At 39.0% G+C, this 24,782-nt stretch overlaps 1 protein-coding gene across 3 annotated transcripts in view; it reads right to left on the bottom strand.

Annotated features, from left to right (window-relative positions):
- Positions 1-24,782, bottom strand: part of LOC109630001 (RNA-binding protein Musashi homolog 2-like) — a 90,231-nt gene that overhangs the window by 13,105 nt on the left and 52,344 nt on the right. For 2 of the 3 annotated variants that reach the window (XM_020087997.2, XM_020087996.2), the window contains exons 7-13: positions 20,144-20,192; positions 6,765-6,847; positions 5,288-5,402; positions 4,472-4,546; positions 2,646-2,702; positions 1,739-1,939; positions 90-244 (exon numbers count right to left, since the gene is read on the bottom strand). In XM_020087997.2, the coding sequence (XP_019943556.1) occupies positions 90-244; positions 1,739-1,939; positions 2,646-2,702; positions 4,472-4,546; positions 5,288-5,402; positions 6,765-6,847; positions 20,144-20,192 (735 nt within the window). Of the gene's footprint in view, positions 1-89; positions 245-1,738; positions 1,940-2,585; positions 2,703-4,471; positions 4,547-5,287; positions 5,403-6,764; positions 6,848-20,143; positions 20,193-24,782 lie in introns of those variants that run through there. The other variant, XM_020087998.2, reaches the window with a different exon arrangement.

The raw sequence follows: 24,782 nt of genomic DNA, 5'->3' as shown, positions 1-24,782 counted from the left end.
GAAAGGGCAGAGAATGTGTTGAGCCGCAAAAAGTTAGTGGAGAGATTCTCAAATGATAGATGATGATAATGAAAAAAAGATACACTCACAGCAATGTTGTGGCTGAAACCAGATCCTGGCTGAGGGCTGGTGGCACTGATATAGTTGCTCACACCAGAGTCCTGACTGGCGGTTCCATAGTGGTCGGCTACAGGACCAGGACTGTTGGCACCATGAAAGGGTCCAGGCCGAGTTGGATGGGTTCCTGTTGAGGAAAGGCCAAAAGACAGATAAGCAAGATAATCTATAACTGGCACTCAGAGATAAATGCTGACTACAACCAGGCAAACAAAGAGAAAGCAACTTTACTTAACACCATCTGATTATTTTAAGTTAATGGTGGTATATATATATATATGTATGTATACATATATATATATATGTATATAGAAGATCAGCTGAAATTAACTGAGATAGAATTGTGAAACATCTTGGTCTTTATGAGATATATTGGAGTAGTTTACTGCATATATAAAGTTTTTTAATTGTTATAGTTGATTTTAAAGCTCAACATAAGTACAATTTTTTCACATCACCAAAATGTAAAGGGGAAAAAACAAGTCCTTAATTTCAGACTCTTTTTCTTTGCAGTTATGACTACCGGACAGTTTATGAAGCCAAAACAGGCTTCACAGGAGAAGTGGGCACAACACCCCTCATCTAATCAACACCTGAGCCTCCAGCACTCTTCGCCACATCCACATTCCCCTCCCCTCTATATCTCCGTGCTGCTTCTTCTCCAGCCTCTTTAAATATATGAAGGTGATTATCTTCTCCAAAGCACTTGGGGTATTGGATCTAGCTGCCTGACAGGCAGGAAATTACACAGGGTGTCCTGGGTATTTTGAGCAGAAATATTTCATGGACTCACCTCATCAGAGTAATACTGAAGAAGAAAAGTACTGCAGAACACCATCTTAAATGTTTTTAGGATCTATTCATGGGCTGCAGTAGTTAGGCGTATATTACAGTATATATGCACAGTAGAATATATAAACAAAGATAATGGTACAGTGCAGAGAATGTCTCGGGTGTTTACACACACACACACACACACACACACAAAAGAGAGACTAAGGTATTCCAGAAATAGGTATTCAGTCAAGGATCATGACTAATAGATTGCTTTCCCTTACCACCACCTCCAACTCTACATTGTGCGTGTGTGTACAAATATATGCTGAATATGCCAAAAAAGGCAGTGGTTAAATATGAATCAGCTTTATTAAAGCTTTATTTAAATGTGACAGGATTTAAATAATGAGCCTTAAGATCTCCACAGGTGTGTATACTGACAAATCCTTAAGATTTGTCAGTATAGACTCACTCATCATTCAACAGGTTGCATTCTCTGGATCCCAATATTTGGGGGAAAAATCTGTAATCGAATGACAGCTATACACAAAGAGGTATCCTCATTTGTCTTTTGTTTGTAGGAACTATGATCTTCAGACAGTTAGAGTCTGGATCCAAGGTCTCATAGAATAATGTGGACACTTTCTGTAAGTCCCTAAAAGTAATGCGCCAATGTGAAAATACACAATGATAATGACAAAATAACTAATGACAAAATTAAATGAAATTGATAAAAAGCAAGCACTGTTGCAAATCATAACTGCACACTCCTTTCATCCCCCCTTGGGTTGTTGATGAGCTGTGTTTGTCTGTGTAGATGTAACAGAGACATGGAAATACAGACCTGGGCTCTTAAAAGGTTGCGGGCTGTGCAGGATGTGCTGGAGGGAGGTGGGAGAGTTGCAGGCCGAGCTGGCATGCTCACTGGGCAGGATCTGAGTTGCCGTCTGGGCCCCCAGGGAGCCATAATCAGCCAGGGAGTAGGCTCCTCCCCGCACGTCACTGCCATGTCCAGATGCAGAATACAACCCATAATCAGGGAACCCTGGAAGATAAGGAGGTGGGGGTGGGGGAGGGAATGAATGGGAGTGTGACTTCATCACTGACGTTTATAATGACCTTGACTGATTGACAGAATTTCTCTGTTGATGTGTTCCTGTTATTTCAAAACTGGCCAATAAATAGTGAAACACAATCAGATAAAAAACATAAGTCATTATTAAAATGACTGATGCAATGAGAACTCTTTGACTAGTTCAGGGCAGTAAGGAAAAACAATCTTTTGCCATGTCAAATAGATGTAGCTTGCTTTTGCTTTGAGACTATGCACAAACACACATACACACACACACACACACACACACACACACACAAAAGCAAGTAGCAGTTTAAAAGGAAATAAAAAAACAATAGCAAAAAAAACATCCATCCATGATGAATTTACATAACAGGTACTGTAGGTCTTCAGACAGACCGTGGAATCTACTATAACTGTATGTTTACTGTCACCAAATTTAGAGGAGAAGAAACGTATCCTCTTTATCCAACTTACCAGCAGTATGTACAGTAATTGTTAGGGTGTTATAGCGTGATTATGTGTGTGTTTGTTTGTGTGTGTCTAGTGGAACAGATAAATGAGAGAGTGCATGGAGACAGTGTCAGGCTACACAGAATACTGACAGAGCGTTTACCTGCCCTTGCATTCTGCCCATATGCCATTTAGCTGCCACCTCTTCCATGGGTCCCCCTACCTGATCCACGAGCTGTTGCTACTGCTGTAACTGGTCCATACGCTGTAGCTGGGAAGCCTGAGAAAAGAGCAGGAAGGGCAGTCAACATTCTGTTACTATGACTATACTATTAATTCAACATGTTGATTACAAGGCCAAAACACTTGACGCTAAGTTATGTCCCTAACATCCGCAGGTGGCTGCTAACACCTGATAACATCTAATGGCAGTTGGTAACATAAAATTGCGCTGAAGACCTTCAGAGTTAAAAGGGATATATAATAATATCATGTGGCTGATTTATGTGACAGTACAACTAAAAGTATTAACATTTCTAACTTTAAAGTTCAAAACTCACATTAAGTTAAGGTTTATGTCGTTTGGAGATTGTCCCTCCAGCATCAGTCATTTCACTAACTATGACTGGAGCAATTTGTGATATATTCAAATGTATTTACTACTGAGGCATGACCATGACCATTATCAAACATTAACTAAGTGCTAATTACTGCACAGGCATCAGAACAACACACATGCTTTTGTGTGTTGTTGTGTAGTTAATGGACATATCAACATCTCTACATTTAAGGTTAGACTTTAAACATTCCTTTTTGATAAAGCCTGCAGTTATGGCTGGTCAAATGTCTAGGTCCCTGTGAACCGTCAAATCAATATTTTCGCCTCCCGATATCTTAAGATTGGCTTGATGGAATGTCTTCAGATTTGGCAAAAATTGTCACTTAGAGGTAATAGCGAAAACAGAAGAATTTATTTTTAAATGTACTCAAGGGAACAGCTCATGGTACACATGTTTTTCACATCATTTTAAAAATTATTTTTAACATTTTCAATCAACCAAAGAATGTTTTTGTGTGCAGCTTTGTTGCTAGATGACTGCTGTAAGGGTGGGACAAGCTGAAAACCAGGTTGTCCTCATTAAGATCTGATAATGTGCACACAAGTTTGACTGGCAGCATATTTAAAAAACGAGGAGATCAAACACATTATTCAAATTAGAAAGAAACACAGTTATAGCTGCTAAATGCAGGAAGAACAGCTACTAAAAGGTGAATCTGTAAACTATCTTTCCCCCATTCAAAATAAAAAGTTAATTTCACAGGATAAACTACTTAAAGGGAAGGATAAAAATATTAAACTATGTCTGGTTATCCTGACGCTAAAACCCTCAGTACATTTATATCAGTAATTTAAGTAAAGCAATGTAGCTCAATGCAGACAGTCTGTGGTACTGTGTGTGCATTGCTCCTACATGTCAGGTTGGTGTTCAGCTCCACATGTTGACAAAGATTTATCATTCCCTCAGATGAGAATCTAGGAAAGGTTTATTTCTCCATTTACGATGATCAACATGGTTTTTACTAAAAAGCATTAATACTAACTTTAAAAGAAACATTTAAAATGTATTGTGGGATTTCCCATCAGCTGCAGCTATTGTTGCTGTGCGTTAAAATTCTGTGATAATTATGTCACTAGGTTTGTTTCTGGGGGGAAACCTTAGGTTGAAAATCTGATTGTAGATCAGCTTGGATACTTTTTGATTCTATTGAATGTGAACCTAATGTAGATTGTGAAACTTGTGGTGTTGAAAAATTTAGTCATGTCTCCTGCATCAATGCAATTTTTTCATATTTTTCATAATGGCAGCAAAAGCCCTCAGGCAATAACAATTGAAACGGACCCCAGGCTGTGACAGCATTGCACATTCATCCTGAAGAACCCTGCTAAGATCTACATGTGTGCGTGTGTGTGTGTGTGTGTGTGTGTGTGCGTAGGTGTGTTTGTCTGTGTGTGTCAGAAGGGGAACCAAATCATTTAAAGTAACTTACCTGGGAACTGGTAGCTATAGCTTGGGGCAAAACCAGTGTAGCCTCTGCCATAAGTAGCCACAATGTTAGGATAACCTGGAGAAAGACAAGAGATGAAAAGAAATTATAGAAAAAAATGGACATATTTTTCTAACCACAGACAAAGTATTAAAAACTACGACACCTTTGACAAATACATTTATAGCAATCTGTATTTGTTCGAAGCAAACCCATACTGATGACATCCATTTGTCTATTTAAAAAAAAACTTCAGTTTTTCTCTGTGGAATGGCAAATGGTCTTTATTTATATAGTGCTTTTCTAGTCTTGATGACCACTCAAAGTGCTTTACAGTACAGTTTATTGCAATTTACCCATATCCCTGCATTTAGTAAAACACCATTCTGTAATTTGTTTTCCTTGACATAATAATTTTGCGTGAATTAAAAACTTTCAGTTCATTTAAAAGGTGAATTAAAAGTGATAATACATAATAATATAAAGAAAAAGACTAATGCAAAGCATACTGTATTTGTAGTATATTTAGAATTTGTATGATATATAATAATAGTAATAATAATAAAACAAAGGATTATCTGCAAATACGTCTTTTTAGACTTACAATAAAAATGCCTCATTTGACTGATTCCATGACCAGTACACCTCCCCCCTTTCAGTTGTGTATGCTTTTAAAGAAGGAAACATACATGATATGGTAATGCTGCTTTATCCTCCTCTTTGAATTGAAATTAAAACACAGCCAACAAGCTTTAGTTAAAGAAAGGTATTAGGTTATGTAAAATGAATGTATTCAGCTACAACAAACTGTGTGCGTACTTAGCATGCCCATGCCCAGCATGAAGGCCTCCATTGTGTATGGTAGGCTCCTTGCCCGTCCGCGTGTCCCGGGAGGAAACATCACTTCCTTAGGCTGGGCCTTTTTACATTCTACCTGTGGAGTATAGACAAAATGTAAATTAAAGCTGCAAGTAGCATTGATTGCATGTTGTGGATGCTGGTGAAATGCTTGTTGATGCAGCTTTGCACTTCTGCACCAAACAGATATTAAGATCCCTTATATCAAGTTTAGACCAGACTAGAAAATGTCTTTCAAGCCAATGTTCCACACCTATGCCAAATTGAGGAACCAAATTGATGTGATTACTAATTTAAAATCCTTAACACCTCAAAAATATTTGTAAATTGAAATCTGATGCAGAAAATCCACAGTAACGATCCAAGACCTTTTCTGACCCAGAGCACAGCCTCTATTCACAACACTTATTCGCTATGCACGGGGGCATATCTCCATAACTTGTGAAGTAAAACCATACAGCAGCGTCTGAGCTGGCTGAGCTCGGAGCCTGGCCGAAGGGGATGCCCACAGACCACATCGTGGTTCACAAGCCCGGTGGTGGAAGACGTCGGGAACTTTGGCTGAAAAGCAGGAGTAATCCATAACCCACCTAGTCAGTTAGTCCCCCTACACATAGGTTAGTGAGGCATATGATACAAATAAACCGCATACACTGCAGGGAATGATTTAAATGTTACAAGGTGAATGTAAAGGAATTAGCTTTGAGAGTAGGTCTGGCATTTAATAATAGCGAGCCACTTCACTTCACCTCATAACACACACTGTTAACTTACTTTACGACTTGTTAAGACTCTGATTCTTTCAAGATTCAAGTTTACTTGAAATACTGTTGCGCCTTGCCTAGTTTTAACTCATTAATGTCATATTACACCATCTCAAAAATCACTTTATGCTATGATAATCAAATTTGGTTCAGATTTGCAGCTGCACTGTCATGATTGTTGGCATATTTTTGTTGACCTTGACCTTTGACTGATCATTTCCAAAATGAATCATCATAATTAGAGATAATTACTTAAAGGTCCAGTGTGTAAGATTCAGGTGAAAGAGATCTATTGGCAGAAATTGAATATAAAATAATCCTAGAGATGTTTTCACTGGTGTGTTTCATCTAAATTGTAAGAATTGTTTTTTTCTTTACCCTAGAATGGGCCCTTTGTATTGAAATACTTTATATTTACCTCGGGAGAAGGTCCACTCTAGGGAGTCCACCATGTTTTTTACAGTAGCCCAGACTGGACAAACTATATCCTTTTTAGTTTTAATGCCAACTGAAGGTGTGACAGACAAACAAACTACTGTCTGTGTGTGTGTGTACTCGCACTGCCAGTCTACATCCCGACTTGTCCACTATCAGTTTCCACACCACACCAAGGAAGATCAAAAATGTATCAGAATCTTTCTCAGACATTCTGTAAAGTGATGGGAGCCACTCACCATTTTATTATTGATTTCATGGAAATGGATCTCGCAGACTTTCTCCACCACATCCTCTATTTCAAATGTTACAAAGCCAAAACCTGCAGAGGAGACAGAGGGATAGAGAAAATAGTGGGAACAGAAGAGAGACACAGGAGGCAGGAAATAGAAAAGAGAGACACAGGAGGCAGGAAATAGAAAAGAGAGACAGGGACAACTGGTCATTATTCTGCAAAAGCATGATTCAATTAAAGATGAGAGCAAACATTATTTGTATTGATTAAGAAATAGAGATGTACACGTACAGCTCTGCTTCTCCAGGTTCACAGATGTACACTCACTATAGATTTCTTATTTTTCTTGCTGCTGCACAACCTGTGTCTGTACATGTACTGTATGTGCTTTGTGTGTTATTTACTTTTGACACTTTCTCATATCTAACTCAGGCTTTGGTGTGATAAGAATATCAAGTTGTTTTGTTTGGGAGGAAGGAAAACTTTGTCTCCAGAGAGGTAATGAATCTAGATGAATCTTCTGACAAACCTTACAGCACACTATGCACAAATGAGCACATTTTCTTATTGGTCATATTTTGTAAAAGAGAGTAATTAAGTAACATAAATCAATTTTATTGTAAAGCCTGCTCATTAATTGCTGAAAGTTTCATTACTTATGAACCAGATCTATTGGGAATTTTGATATTTTACTATTTACTTTTCAAATCTCAGAAGGTTAGTGGCTCAGCCACAGGGACTAATGATAATGATACAAATACAAAGGCACAGGGTGGAATAAAAAAATACACTATTGTTGTGTTTATATAGGTTGTGTCAAGTATGAGCAATCACAATTACTACTTTGACCCTCTCTTAGCAAAGAAGGAGAGCAGCATTCTCTGTTTAACACAGTACCAATATAAGCTCGAGTCTCCTCATACCAGTTTGGGTAAATGCTTGGGATGGATCTCACACTTATTAAGTTTTGTAGGGTATTCAGTGAATTACACACACACACAGTTGGACAAGCTGCCCTCATATGACAGCTTTTCACACACACACACACACACACACACACACACACACACACACACACACACACACACACAAACTGATAGGTGCAAAGTGAGTAAAATCAATGCTAGAACCTTAATGCCAGACCCCAGGAGGAGACACTATGCAAATAAATGCTGCATCAAAGGAGTTCAAAGGAGTAACCAGCCATATTGGACATTAGAAAAGAAGGTTATGTCTAGAATAGAGGGCACAGAACATGTTTTATTAATGTATAGCTGCTGTTTTCATTCCCATGTGTCGTGCAAATTAATTATTATATCAGATCATTGACACTGACCATCACAAAGCATTCATCTCAAAACAGGTTCACACATGGAGTAGACAACATTGTATACTTTGTCAGCATAATGATGGAGGAATTACTGATATTATTAAAAAATCGAGATTGTTGAGATGAAAGGTTTCTGAGTAATTACAGTTGAGAATTATTGTGGATCACTAACTCATTAAATAACTTCTTTTCAATTTTTCATTCATGTTTTAATTGTCAAAACGTGAAATTATTTGTACAATACCATGTAATTGTAATATGATATGCTATTTCTGTTGTACCCCTGTATAAATAATTAAATATATAAATGTTTTGCTTGTGTAACAAAGGATTACTGGCACAATTCTTCATCACAGAGACGTGACATCATGCATCACACCACAGTATAATTACATAAATGAATGGGCAGATACAATTCTACAATATCTTTTTGTGAATATTCTATTTATCTGTTACTGCAGAATTAAAAGACAGAATTCAGCATGAGAAACATGTATGAGAAAATAGAAACACCAGCTACACATTTGTTTGTTTCTCTCCATTAAGTGCTGTTGCTTCTTGCCCCCTGTTTTTAACTCTCTTTTCATTGGTTTCACTATTCATCTTCATCTCACTCTGCACCCTTTTTCAATATACTCCCAAGTGAGAGAAGTCATTAACACACAGACGCACACCAGGACAACATTTTCACAAATGGAATCCAGTATCTACTCTCAATCAAAGCCAGTGGGAGCTCACTGGCTTAAAGTGTGTGTGTGTGTGTGTGTGCTTGATCAAAATGAGATGTTCTGCTTTGTACATTTAAAAGACAAGAAAATTCAGTCTTGATGGTTTCCAAGATGGATTCTCTGCAGTCAAAAAAGGGGCCAAATGAATGGATTCACTGGTTCACTATGCTTGTAGCATGAATGGTTTTTATTATTGTTAATATTATTGTCACTCATTAACTGTCTACACATGGTCTGCATATTATTCTTTGGGACAATTGTAACATCTTGATTGATCAACAATCAAATGTGAAGGAACGATGAAAATCACAAGGTTGAAATTGTTAAAAAACGTTGTGACACTAAAAGACATTGTTTCCATCAATACGATCACGCATTTTTTTAATCGATTAACAGTTTGGAGTTTTAATCGCTGTAACTAAATCATTTTCAGGTTAGGTGGCAACTCCTCTTATTCAGCTCCCTATAAGGCACAGTGCACACACGCTCATTCAGTGTACACTTGGACATTTATAAACAATATTTGCACACAGTGCTGTGCTGAGCAACTCACCTTCATCTCTCATGTACTGGTAGTGTCTCAAATTTGCCATTGGCTTTTATCTAATTCTTCTAAGAGACAATCTCCTTGAGCCAATAAAATAAATTATTTAAAAGTTGTATGATTTACAAACTCCACTCCCATTACTTCATGTTCATGGGGCATTCTGGCTGTGTTCAATATGTTAAAAACACATCTGCCATGTGTTACTTGTTGTTTGCTTAATTACACACAATTGCACAGAAAACGTACTAGCAGAATTTGTCCTAATTAGAAAATCATGGCTCCATGTGGAGAATAAAGTAATACATACATTGTCATATAGTGGCTTTCTCATTAATGGCTTTTACTGATCCAAACAAGTAAAGCACAGTGAATTTCAATAGACATTTGAATTAGAAAGAGGGTTTCATGTGTAAATGTGCCATGAATACACAAACAAAACACTCAGAAATGACGACAAAATCCTATGGTCCCTTTTCACCTTGGGAGGTGTGATGGGGAAACTAGCCAGATTGAACTGAGTCAATAAATAGATTGGCACGCGGAATTTATGCCCTTATTTACACATCCTCTTAATCAAAAACAATAAGGAAGAAGGAAGACAAGGAGGAGAGAGGAGAAAACACAGTTACACTCTTTAGAAACAGGATCCCATGTAAAGTAAATGAGAGTGGACAGAGGAATCGATTGAGGCAGCAAGCCATCTCACTACATTGTAATGAGCAGAGAGAAATTCGTTAAGCAGACTGATGGGGGCTGGGAGAGAAACACACAAGGTGAATAAGGAGAAAGAGGAGGACATGCAGGAAAGGGCCTCTGCTCATGGAGTGGCTCTGACTTGAAATAAAGGGATTTAATGTCTATGACGTCTGAAAGTCTGCTTTATTAGACAGGAAGATAAATACAGAGGAATACTGACATTCAGAGAAGGAGTGTTTATTCATATGTAGCCAGAGCTTCAACACCACTGCCTTGATGTGCATGTATGGGTTAAGTAACCATTCAAATGATCTGTTGTGTTTCAAAATCAGTGCATACAGCAGTAAAACATGGCACACACAAACTGATAAATGAAACAAAACATAAATACTCATAATGACTTGGTGATGCTGTGATTACTATTTTTAACAGGTGGTACTCACCAGGAATAAATATCTCTTCTGTTGCATAAAAAGCAGCTGCGTAACCAATGACCTTTGCAAAAATGGCACATCATGAACGCAGTGAACATGATTCGGTGTAGCACTTTATCTTCCTTGCATTGGAGAAAAATTTAACTATGACCTCAAGAGAACAAATCTGGCTGCAATAACCCTTTTGTAGCCCCTAGTACATTTGAATGCCAGTGTTTCATACACACTGATCTCAACTATTGCATATTGTAATTGGTTTTCTACCTGATTTTTACCATGTAGTGAATTATTTAAAAGTAAAATTAGGAATTTAAAAATAACAATGAACTTTTACTCAGTTTTGCACAAAGAAGGAGCAAATGATTCAATGACACAAATGTTAATAAAATTATGTGGAGAGATGTTGATCTCATATATGTTACTGCAGGAAGCTGCATTACATCTGTTATTTGGGGTGGCTGTGACTGACTGACTTGAGTGATCATCAAGACTAGAAAAGCTCTATATAAATTCAAACCATTTCCCTATACGTCATAATTACTTTATGAAACATGATTTGGAGAAATGTTGTTTCTCAAGAGCTACATGAGGGGAGGTGGGAGTTTGTCTCAGACAATAGTAACAGGACAAACAGACAGCTTTCGTTTTAGCATCTCCATAACAATGTGAAATTAGCTTAACCATCATGCTTGTATAAAACATGTCGCTTGCACACTGTGGATCAAACAGTTCAAACCATTACTTCAACATGTTTGTTGGGTTGTTTTGATTCTTTCTCTTTTTACTTCCCAAAACTAATGTGGTTATTGTCAACTCTTAAAGCAACCTGCGTGACTTCAGTGAGCAGTTGGACATTTGATGGCCTGTGCTTGGAGAAAGCACTTGATCTTTAATTTTGTTATACATTTTTCAGTGTTTTAGGCCTTATAGGGGCTCTCATCGGCCTATGCCATAATAGGGAAAAGCAATTTTATATTCTATCTTTATTGTTGGACTGCACTATGGGTGTGGTTGTTTTAGCTGACATGACTTTATGACACTGTGGGTTCCTCATAGCTGCAGGACACGTGCAGGCTGATTGAACTTTTTATTTTACTTCAACTTGTATTTGCTTGTTCAAAATGAGATACAAGTTTTTTCCAGTCTCTCAGCCCAGTATCCTCTCTGTCCGTCATCACTGCAATTTCACAGAAATGTTAATGGAATGCCATATGAACCTGAATTTTGAACTTGAGTGACAGATTAATGCACACACACACACACACACACACACACACACACACACACACACACACACACACACACACACACACACACACGGTGGTAGCAGGTTGTGAATGTGGAATCAAGAAAGTCCAATTTCACCCCTCTTTCTTCCCACCACTCTCTTCTTTCTCTCCTGCAATAACACACTAATGTGATTACACTGGCATCAAAACAATTTGGGCTTTAATTACACATGACACATCAAGGCGAAAAGCATGAGAGGCTTTTCTCCAACAAATCAACTGGCATGACCAATGAAGCGGGGTCGGGGGGTGACACTGACATGCAAGGAGACAGAGGTAAACAGAAAGGAATCAAAGGAAGAGAGAGGTGGCTGAATGACTGAACGAACAAGACATACAGGGTGAGAGAGTGCCTTTCTAATTAGATCATGGAAGTGCTCTCAGACAGATTTAAAGCAATCTATGTGTGACAGATGAGACACTAGAGTCTGAGGATGCTGTTATCTCTGAGCTTCTGTGGAGCTCTCCCCTGCCACATTCTCACTGCTGAATATCAACTCTGCAATTGCTGATTACCAGCTCTGTATTTGGATGTAAGTGGAGCTCTCACAGGAGAATTAAACAAATGTATGTATATTTGGTTACACTCTTCTCAGCCAGAAAGATCGAGCAGGAGCTCTCACATTTTACCAAGCACAGTAGAGGAAAACAATCAATAAAGACAATGGGTAACAAAAAATGAAGCCAAATATTAATAAAAATGGTTCTGTCTGTTTCTATTCTCTGACTGCAAAATGGAAAGTCAATATCCAGCCACTTTGTTGAATTATTACATGGAGCATTTTAAAAGTTCTTACTGCAATAAATCAAAGCCACTCTTTGGACACTAGGGCAGCTGAGCTAGAAGAAACTCACAAGAGTTGTCGGGTTTTGTTGCAAACAAAAACTAATTTCCAGAATTAATAATGAGGTGCTATAGTCACCTAACTATTTACTCAATATTCATTTATTTACTCTTTACTGAGGACTGGATTCAAAACCAGTAAAAAAACTGAACCCAAAGGCTGATCCAACTTGCATGAATTTCATCACGGCAACTCATAATATGACTCAGTAGTGTGTATGGCCTCTGCATGCCTGTATGCACTCCAGAGGTCTGAACATGTTTGTGATGAGTCTGTGGATCCTGGGGATCTCCTCCCAGACCTACATCAGGGCATCAGTGAGTTCCTACATAGGTGCTCAATTGGATTTAGGTCAGGGGAACGTAAGGGCCAGTCAATAGCGTTAAATGGCTTTGTCATCCAGGCACTGCCTACACACTCTGGCCATATGAGGCCAGAAATTGTCCTGCACCAGGAGGAACCCAGGGCCCTCTCCTGGAGTGGTGTGCTGAGTACACCTGGACTTCACCATCTGTTTTTGTGGTGTCAGAGCTTTGTTGTTGTCGGTTTTCAGCCCCATTATGGTGATGTCAATGGCAAATTTGACAATGACATTGGAGGAGTGAACGGGGGGGGGCAGTCGAGGTTGAAGAGTGAGTAGAGGACAGGGCTGAGGACACACACTTGAGGCACCCCAATTAGGGCTGCAGCAATCAATTATTTTAGTAATCAAGTATTCTATTGATTATTCCATCGATTTAATCTAGTAATAAGAAATACTTTTGCATGAGTGTAAGTGAGAGAGAGTTTGTGTGTGAGTTGAGCCAACATCATAATACCCCCTACCCCCATTAGACACAGACAGCTGCAACCTTCCACACACAGGCTATAATTTCAGTGTTTACTATAACGTAGAAAAATATATTTATTACTGATCAACAGTAACTAGGGGGGGACCAGACTTTGTTAGGCCTACACGGAAGAACTTTCTCAGGCAACCGTTTGAACTTTTGGGGGAACTCTGCCCTATAAACACATTCGTTGTGGAGTAGTATAAGTCATCCGTGTGAAACATTGGCGACTGAGCAGTATATGGTTTAAACAAAGCTTCAAGGCAAAGAATTTGAATCAAGTTACCCTCAACTAGTTTTGCATTCACATTGCAATGCAACAACTATTCAAATCGCTGATCCATCCATGTAAGCCAGGGGGGCAAGACCTACCATAGACAATAAACTCAGTTTTGATCAGCACATCACTTCTGTCAACAGACAATAACAGACTCCATGTCATCCACAAACTCAGAGCACTGTCTGTTGCCACCCCACCTGCTGGTGCTGCTTTTGAAAAGCATAGTACAACCCATTCTGCTGTAGTGTTACACCTGTTTCTAAAGCATGCTTACAGTCTCCAACAAAAAAAGACCTACCGCCATCTGACATACTGCTTCTAAAATTATCAGCGTTCCCAAACCCCAAATCTACAGAACAACAGAGCCATCACACGCCTAGCACCCACTATAGCAAATGACACCAACCACCCCCTCAATCACCACTTCACATTACTGCCATCCGGGTGGAGGTACAAAACTTTCAAATGGAGAAGGGCCCGATTCAGCAGGAGCTTTGTCCCCTCTGCCATTGCAGCACCTAACAAACTGCCACGGTGAATGTAACTTGAATGTAGAGAAGGGTTTATGGTTTATGTTTTATGTTACAGGAGTGGCAGTCAGAACAAAATTCCCCTACGGGACAATAAAGTCTACAGTCTCAATCAGTTTGTGGAGGGTTATAGTTTTAAATGATCAACAAACAGCATCCTCACATAGACGTGCTGCTGGTCCAGATTTGCCAGGGCTATATGTAGAGCTGTTATGATCCATCCTCTGTTTATCTGTTGTTCTGATATGCAAAATGATGTTGGTCAAATTCAACAGGGATGGCAACCTATACATGGGGGATACATCTCTCAAAGGATTGTGCAATGTGCAACTGGACAGTAGTCATTTAGACTGCTGTTTCATTTGGACCTGGGATAATTTAGGCTGAATTGAGGCAAGTGGGCGTCACAGCCTTTCAAGCAAAAGGTTAAAAACGTTAGTGAATACCTTTCTTACTCTTAGAGACTCCATCTGGCCCAGCCACTTTGCTGGCATTAAATCTACCAAGGGTGGATCTGACCCTGATACTGCAGATGTGAGCCTCTCAGTTCTGCGAGTTGAAACGAGAAAAGAACTGGTTCAGGGCATCTGGATGAGTGCTTTCTGTGGGGCTTGAGGCTGTATAACTGTCCCTGTAGCCAGTGATTGCTTTTTAACTGAGATATCAGTATAAGTCAATTTACATATGCTACAACAATCTATATATATCATGCAATGTACACTACAGTTGCAAAAAGTAAATGAAACATTACTTGAGGCACACCATTATTTGTCTAAGGATGTACTGAGTTCGAGCGTGCAAATTATTATGAAGCCACTGCTGCACATCACAAGTCATTTAATGAGTTTGAATTTGTGCCGAGCAATTACCAAAATATGCTAAATGGTGGCTTTGCAAACACAGACATGGCACGCATCATTCGCTGCTTTCTTCTGCTCTTTATTCTTCATTCAATCCAATCATGCTCTCTATAGAATTATTAGGGGATTAGCTTGTGTGTGTGTGTTTGTGTCATCTCAGTCAACAAATCATTAGTTTCTCCTGCACTTATATGTCAGATGTTATTCAGCAAAAATGTTGATTTCACCAACTAACTTACTGGCAAAATATTGTACTGCAGACATCTGATGCAACTGGCAATGAATCAGCAGGGATTGAGTGGTAGAGTAAAGGATGCAGTTCAGGTTTGACTGTGAACCACATGAGAAAAAGCTAGTAAAGCACAGTATTAAATAGTATGCATTATTTTTTATTGTTGGCTGGAGTTAATGCCCTATAGAAACCTTAGAGAGAGACACATGTGAGGGATCCCTCTCCCAGGATGCACAGAAGTGCAATAGATGCCACGTGTAATTAAGAATGTCAGAAAAATATTTTTAATTACAGCATTGCTTTGAGTAAACAGTTTGTAGCATGATGGAAGGTGAATTGAGGAATTATTGTCAGTAATGGTAGAATATCTGAGTAGGCATATTGTGTATCAAGCAGTTTTCTAGTAATCATAGTCCACGATCAGCAGCCAGCACGATCAGGATCAACCACCATGATCTGTTGCCACCATAATCCACAATCCATCGTCATGATCCACTGGACCTCAGGGTCCATCATTGGCTGCCACCTCGATCATTGTCCACCATCCACGATCAGCTGCCAACACGATACAGGATCCGCCAATACCATCATGATCAGCCAGCACGATACAGGATCCGCCATTATGATCACGATGTCTAATTTGTGATCCACCATCATGATTCATGATGTGGCCACAGCCGCAGCCCTGGATCTGCGAGTTATAGGGCACAGGGACTCCGGAGAAGAAGTCAAGTGAGTAACATGTATTGATGAGACATTAATGTCTTTAAAGTGACAAAGATGGAGAAGAGGAAAGAGAAGCTCCATGTGTCATGTGTCCCCCAACATTCTAGACCTATAGCAGCATAACAAAGAGCAAGTCTGGACCAGCTCTAACTATAAGCTTTATCATAAAGGAAGGTTTAAAGACTCCTCTTAAACGTAGAGAAGGTGTCTGCCTCTCGAACTGAAACTGGGAGATGATTCCACAGGAGAGGAGCCTGATAGCTGAAAGCTCTGGCTCCTACTCTACTTTTCAATACTTTAGGAACAACAAGTAAGCCTGAATTATGGGAGCACAGTGCTCTAGTGGGGTGATATGGTACTATGATTGCTTTAAGGTATGATGGTGCCATATTATTAAAGGAGAAGTTCGTTTTTTTTCAACCTGGTCCTTATTTCCAGCATTTGGTATGTAGATCTAATCACCCATAAAGGTTTGGAGTAACTTGGAGTACATCGGACGCTTTTCGATCCACATTTGATCGGTGTATATCCATACAACGCAAGGGACTGGGGCATCCACAATACAGCCTCTAAATAACGCATTATCTGCTGCAAAACTCTTTATTTACTATGAATCGCCAGCACTCGTCCCCTGTGAGTCCAAGTTGCTTTGTTTACATCCTGGGCTTTCACACGTAAAAAAGACGTTCAACACAGGTTCAACACAGGTTCATCACAGGTTCATCACAGTTTGGTTAGTTTTTATATAAATCAAATTATTTTTTACATAAAGTTTTTTTTTTTATCATGAATGATCATCTGGTTCAGATGAAATATTTTTTATCAAAATCTTTATCATAACAAATGACAAATTATAAAAAATAGATCTACTGAAGGTAATTGGCAAGTACTGTAAGTAAAGAATGCAAGCAGCATTGTGTATTATTACAACATGCGATTTTATTTGTATCTGGTCATCTTAACTGGTTATAATGACTGTCCTCACTAATGTGATGACTAAGATCGATTGATTAGAAGAATAATCATGATTTCATGTGTAAAATTGATGTAAAATAGTGTAGGCCTCATTTCAGTTAATCTACTGCCAAGGCAAGAAGTTTAAAATTGATATGTATCTCTAATAATAACAATGTCTATCCTATGGTTGTCCATTTCTTTAGATTTTTTTGCAGTCAATATAAAAAAACGAAATTTAGAAACATTTAGAACACTGTTTTGTCAAACAGGAAACAGGAATCCATTTGTCCATCTGTGTCTTGAGTCTTCAGTTAATAAATTAATCTTGTCCCTAGAAGTTGGTTGACTACAAGGCCCCTGATCTATACAGTAAATAGCAGGGTCAGTGAGTGAACTGCATCACAAACCCCTAGTCAACCTTGAGGTGCAAACATTTCTTTAAATCTTTTGTGATACAAAGGGAGATATGGAACAATCGTAGAATAAAATGCAAATGAAAGAGAATATGGTATGACTTGAAATCGGCACCTGGCAGGGCTAAGCTCTGAAGTAGAAAGTGGCTTAATAATGTATAAGCCAATCACAGGCAGAGGTGAAATAAAAACTGGCCACAGTCATGCCATAAGGCAAGGTCAAAAGCAGCTGGTTATTACCACAGCTGTATTATTTATAAGACTGATTTTCACACCGAGTTGTCCTCTCTGAGCCACAGCTGGACCCCCCAGACCTCCCACACAGCTGGGGGGAGGTAATGGGCCAATCAGCAAAGTCGTGCAGGGAGTCTGCCAGCTCAGAGAGCATCTCCACCTGCACCAGAGGATTATTCAGCGAAGTTCAAAAGGCAGCAGCAGAGCTGCCAGAGAGAGACACAGGAGAAGAGACACAAAGACACGCACTGAGGACTGGAGGGCTCGCAGATAGTGCTGAGCCTAGCAGAGAGACTTGAAAAGGTTATGTGTCGGACACTTTAAGTTGAGTGTTTGCCGTTCTGCAAATAAAGATGCTGAAAAGCAACTCCTTTGTCTCCGGCTGAGTCTGGGAGACCCTGGTGGCATCGACATGTGCCACAGTTACATTGCACAATTTTTCCACAATTTGATCATAATGAGTGCTGGCAGTAGTTGTGAAAGTTCTGACTTTGGTGCTTTCTTCCAATGAAATGTACATACCATACCAGGCAATAGACCATTTGCTATTTGGATCTATTTGCACAATTCAGATCTATTTGGCAGATCATGTGTCACTGACTTAGATCCGAAATTGTACATAGCTTTGAACAGCACATCAATGAGCCCCAACATTACAAAAGTGTGAGTTATAAAAAGAATGACATCGCAGATACAAGTTGCTGAAATGAAATTCTTCATAGGGTGTCTGGGTTCAGCTATAGACATAGTGTGAGAGGTTTGGGCATCTTGTGGAGCCATTTGAGGTGGCATCTAATTATTACGCCTCCTGGGTGATTTACATTAGGGGTAGACCTACAGCTGGCTTGACAGGTTATATATTTATATCCCAGTCTGGGAACACTTCAGGATCCCTTGGGAGGAGCTGGAAATATTAGACTAAACCTTGGTTAAGAAAATTATGTCGAATAACTATCTTCAACTGTGTGTGTTTATATTTTAAAATATATATATTTAGTTACATTTATATATTGCACTTACATGTAGCATTCGTAGTTTAGCTTTTTTGAAGACTAAGGGCCTGATCTACCAAGATCCCAAATAAAGAGTGATAAACTGTGTGTGCATTATAACAGATTGCTTGTTTGAGTGGTGGGCGTTTTGCAAGTGATCTAATAGAAATAATTGCGTAAATGATAACATGTGAGATCAGGCCGTAATTGTATTTACATGATTCTTGTTGTTCTGGGTTTGTTCCCTCATGGTTGATGCACTTATTGTAAGTTGCTTTGGATAAAAGAGTTAAATGAAATATACAGTAGCTGGCTTTGAGAATCTGTCGGACTGTACAATATCAGTTTTGAGCAGTGTAAGTTTATGAACATTGAATTCCTAGTGAATAGTATTTATATAGAATTTTTCTTCTCCACAACTCAAAGTGCTTTAGGTTTTAAGTCACTTGTGATTCTTTATCTACTGTTGGCATTACAGCTGGCGTAATGCAATGCAATTTGGGGTTCAGTATCTTGCCCAATGCACTTGGACGACCCTCTATACCTGAGCCTGATCTAAAATATCTGATCTAATCTAATCTGATCTAAAAGTTTGATGCCATCAGAATCATGATCCTTTTGGTCTCCAAAGCACAACAGCTCTGTCACAATTAACACGTTTCTTCAAGGACAGCTCAGATTCACATAGGATAAAATACTTTTAGAAGTTCCTACTTCTACAAGACAACTATGATTTGGATGTACAGAAGTTGAACAGATGTTCTTGCATGAGGCCCAATGTGTTGTGACTCATTGGTTCCTGCATCCTTCATTAAAACTGCTCAGAAGTGAATGTCTATCTCCTTTCCTCCCCCTCTGCTGCTGTGTCTTTGTAAAGTCCTCTGTTTTGGGGTAGAGGGCCGCAGCCACAGATAAGGCTTTCAGATAAGGAGGGGGTGGAGATAGCCATCCTGCCGCCTACGTTGCTCTGCAGCAACAGCTAGCTGAACCGTTATCGGATGACACAGGCCTCCATCCTTCAATCTCCATCCTTTTCTGTTCAGCTGTGGGGCAGCTTTTCTCCTCTGCCATTTCTCCCTCTCCCTCATTTGACCCACTCAGTCTTACTGTGTCCCTCTCTTCCATCATCCAATCTCCAGAATGCCAGTGTAGATCCATATCGTGTGTGTGTGTGTGAGTGTGTGTGAGTGTGTGTGAGTGTGTGTGTGTGTGTGTCAGTCAACAGTGTGGAGAATAATTATGATAAGGCAAAAGATTTAGACTAGATTGCTGTGCATAGTGAAAGCTATCTGAAATGGGCAACAATGTAGCTGACCTTAAGGGGGCTAGGAATCTTTGAGGGGATTCACTTATTGGCGTGTGTGTGTGTGTGTGTGTGTTATTGATGTAGTTATTGATGTAACGTTACGGAGTGTGGAGAATATCAAGCTCAAACACACACACACAGAATGTGAACCTACCTCTATGTCGGTTGGTGGTTTTGTCAAACATTAGCATGGCGTCTTCAACCTGAAAGATGACATGAAAATATTTTAAACATCAGTTGTGACACAAATGTGCACACAGAATCAAACAGAAAATATATACAGCACCTTCAAGGACAGAAAACATGAGTAAATGGCCAATCATAGACAGAAACCAGTTGTGTATTAAAGGGATAGTTAACTGAAAATGTTTAATTCACTCATATCTACTCAACACTATGCCAATGGAGGGGCAGGTGTCATCCAGGTATCCACAAGCCCCGACATTTATATTCAACTTGAAACTAGGTCATTCACACCATGTTTTTGGACTAAACATCCTCTCATCTCTTCCTACAAGGTGCATTCACGGACCCTCGGACACACCATTGTGACTTTTAGGCATTTAGGCGTCACACCTGCTGAAAATGTTTGCCTTTTCATACAAAGAGCATCCATGCATAATTGCAGATTATTTTTTGCCTGTTATTCATTTACTTATTCAATTTGATCATTTGAGTTACCCTATTTGATTAGACTGTGTTAACAAAAAACAAAAAATAAGTTAAATATATCCTACTGTGTTTTTTCTTAAATTTATGAATAATTTTGGCAATGGGTGCCCTTTTTTTGGCTTGAGCGCCTGCCCATTTGCAACAAATGGGTAAATCATGACATAGTGTTACTGACACTCACATATGTTTATGGTTATGGAACCTCCAGTGTGCAATAATGCCATGTTGTGACTTCATGATGTGCACCATCTATGAGGCCACATCAAATCAGACATCTCAACCTCCAGGGTGAAGATTTTCTTACTTTTTAGTGTTCCAAGACAGGACATACTCTGTAAACAATATACATGTTGTGACAAAAACAATTTTCCCTAAATTTGTCATATTTTGATTTTAGACATTGGATCTCTGACAGATCATATTATGGAATTATAAGATTAAATTAAATCAAAATACAACTCTGCTCAATGGTCCAGCCTGATACAAAACAACAAACTTCTCATTTCTTTCCATCATAGAACAGATCACCAATACAGTTTTTATCTCACTGTCCCATAAAATAGGAATCCCCCCGTGTATTTTATCTGAGGATGGGTCACACCACATTGATAACTCACACACAATATAAGCATTCATAATGTAAGTTTATGTTAGCGTTAGGTGCTGTGCTATCTGTGTGCTATTAGCTATAACCCTGCTGGATTCTTTGAACACCCAAGATCATGTATTGTTCAAGTCCACATTCGAGCACATGCACAGACATGGTGAACATCCTATCTCTCAGATAACATAGCGTACTGCACACTCACCTTGCACATGTACAAAATACAAGGTAGACAATAAAGACTGTGTAAAGTAAATATGTTGCAACAAAAGCAACGGTTTAATAATTCAAGCGTAATCCAAACTTAAAATTCATGAACTGTACCCTATCCACCTTCTTGTCATGAAGCAGTTTACCTGCTGAATATGTGATAGAGCTGCAGATCCAGACAGCAAGGAGGAAAAGAGATGATAGGCAGAGAGACAATATGAGTCTGTGTCATTATGCAGACAAAGTAATGTTTCTCAGCTACTGTATGTTTTATCAGCAATGATTAAATCAGGGGCTGTTGGCTGCTGAATGCCTTTGTGAGAAAAAACAAGAAATCACTGTAGCTAAAAGGTTTTATTTGAAGAGGACTCATTTATTCAAACATTATTTCAAAGAGCCCTATTCCTGAAAACACTCCCATCCGGAGTGTGACAAGAAGTTAAACAAGATTTGTGGACATCAAACAGATGTTGCAGAAAGCTTGAATGGGATACTGTATGGGAGCACATGGTAGCTTTGGGGAACACAACATTAGTGAAACAGCAAGAACTCTGACAATAGAGTGAAGATCCCTCAAGAAGCCAAAGGAAATAATTCTTGTCAAAGAGCTTTTGAAATTTAAAGGACCTGTTTGGAAACAACATCAGTAAGCACCAACAGTCAAAGGTCAGTGAGAAGGTGTCAGTGGATGGCCAGTGAAAGATGAAGGTAGTAATTCACATCTGCCACCAGAGACATCCCCACCCAAACACCTGTTAGTACCTGAGTTATTAATAATGAATGAGGCTAAGTTAAAACTATGTGGGTGGACCATTACCACACCCATGAGTATCAGAAATGACTGAACCATGAATTCAGCTGTATTTACATGTAAAAGGATCGCTCAGAGAGCAGGTTAGAAGCAACACAGCACGTTTCTCTCTCACTCACTAACTCATTCAGTGTACTTGCAAGTACTTGAAAGGCAGTGATTCTACCAGACTCTACCTGTCACAGGAGCAAAGTCACAGTGCATGCAGCCACAAAAAATAACCAGCTTCTGAATCATAGCTTGGGCTGGGCGATAACAAAGATAGAGATATTTATCGTGATATATAGAGATATAGAAATATAAGACATGGTCTATATGATGCCGATAGAACTCATCCAATCCATGTTTTGACAGACAATACAAACAGCCAATGATAATGAGAATAGCGCCACTTGTCTCTGGCAAAGCTGGTGTCATAGCTGGGGTATCAGATGTGTCATTTCGACTGGAGAAATGAACACTCTCCATTCCACTGAATAACAATTAAAATTACAAATTCTAACTCATATTTCACTTTTACTTCAGGCAAATGAAGCATTGTCATAAGCTGTTGCCCAATGTCCCATCACTAATGCCATGTGAGGATGGACAGAATGTGGAAGGGAGCCAGACACGTACTTTTGGCTCTGAAGGCTCGACACCATTGTTATCTACTGGTTGTCTGGGGAATCTTTGCTGAGTAACAATAACAGCTCATATTCCCAGAGACTGATGCCAAATCTTTCAGTGTGTGTGTAAAGGCAGAACAAACAAGCTTTATTACTTGAAGTGTGAATACAACAGGTAGAGCTGTGATGAAAAAGACCACAGGGGATGTGCTGTTCCAGCTCTCAGACTGAGACGAAACGCAGAAGGATGCAGGGTGAGGGACGATTTGTTGACAGTAGAAAGATGCACCATATTGATTCAGCTCTCTACTTCTCTCCCTCCCTCTGTCTGTTTTTTTTTTTGTTACTGTGATTTGAAAGATGTTTTATCATGTGTGATTATCAAAAGGCTCTAATTTCATGGGTGGCCTTTCTGAAGAAGGAGAAACAGTGGTGTCAGCTCATCCACTGTTTTTCCACTCATCATGTTGCCAATCTTTGGGAAAGATGACAAAGACAATAATGAAAAAAAAAACAATGAATAAAGTGATGGAGGCAGAGAGTGTCCCTGAATGTGAGCTACAAGTAATAACACGGATCCACCATTCTGAATAACAACAGCATTCCCTGGATATGTCAGCTTCCAGTATAGGGGCTATTAGCCAATACGAAATAAAGAGATAAGTGTGCAGCAGATGTGGAAAGTCTACTGAGCCTGTGAAAAACATATATCTATATCTTCACTGTCCATGCCTCGGCTTACTGCTTTATCCCGATCCACCTCTAAAAAGGTGCACAGAGTCCTTTTTTCAAAATCTCATCTTTATTTCAACCAAGAAGAGTGATACAGAGAGACCAGTTCTCATGCAATCATTATTATCATATTATCACACATCCAGATCAACCAGTAGCAGCAGACTTCTTTGAAACACAAATGTAAAATGCGTAAAGCTTGCTATTATATCCTTACACACACACAGATGAAACTTGAAATAACATATATGACGTCATAATGTTTCACAGTATCCTTATTAAAAGGAAAATTAAAAAAAAACTGATATGAATTCAATAGGTTATAAAAGAAAAGGCAACATTTCTTTTTGTAAAAAGACACATTACAATAAATTACGTTATTTACAGATTATCTGTAAGTATAATTATATTTGTCATACCTTTTTTATGAGCTAATCCAAAATGACAAAGAGTTGGTCTGTTCTAATCGCCTTTCATGTTCAAAAATGTTTCTGATATTGAAAAAAAAAACAGGAGAGCAATTTGATGTTTCAGAAAGTTTTAGACTTTATAACTTTTTATTCATAAATTGCAGGTGATTGATACTGTTACTTCCATGGACGACAAACAGGAAACTATCTATTATTTCATATTTAAGAGTATGGGTGTTGACTCTTCATGGAGGACCAGTTGAAACCTGACAGCTGTGCAGCTGCTAACTCCTTTAGACTTGCAGCAGAAAGCAAACCATTCCCTAGGGAAACCTGGCGTATACCAGGTGTCAGTCAACATAATGGCTGTGATGAAAAGTGCAGCAGGTGCACAAGAGAAGCTCTCTGAGATCCGCATCATCAATAATAATAACACACGTTTGAAACCTGAATCACCTTCATCAAAACATTGGTTCTTTGCAGTGAAACATGCAGTTCAATGTAATCGTAATGACATCCCTCCAGCTTCATCACCTTCACTACTGTCTTAGCTTAGGGAGAAGTTCTTTTTATATTAAAAGCAACTAAGTGATAGTGCTGCTTCTGATCATGATCAATAAATCAATCAAATTTAGTTTGTAAAACCCATATAAACAAATCACAATTTGTCTCATAGGGCTTGACAAGGTGCGACATCCTCTCAGAGTTACTTCAGAATGATTCCTTGTCATTAGTGAGTCCTCCTC

The sequence above is a fragment of the Paralichthys olivaceus genome, chromosome 11 (genome assembly GCF_024713975.1).
Source record: "Paralichthys olivaceus isolate ysfri-2021 chromosome 11, ASM2471397v2, whole genome shotgun sequence".
NCBI classification, from domain to species: Eukaryota; Metazoa; Chordata; class Actinopteri; order Pleuronectiformes; family Paralichthyidae; genus Paralichthys; species Paralichthys olivaceus.
The sequence above is the reverse complement of the archived record's forward strand: the minus strand, read 5'-3'. Positions and strand labels throughout refer to the sequence as shown.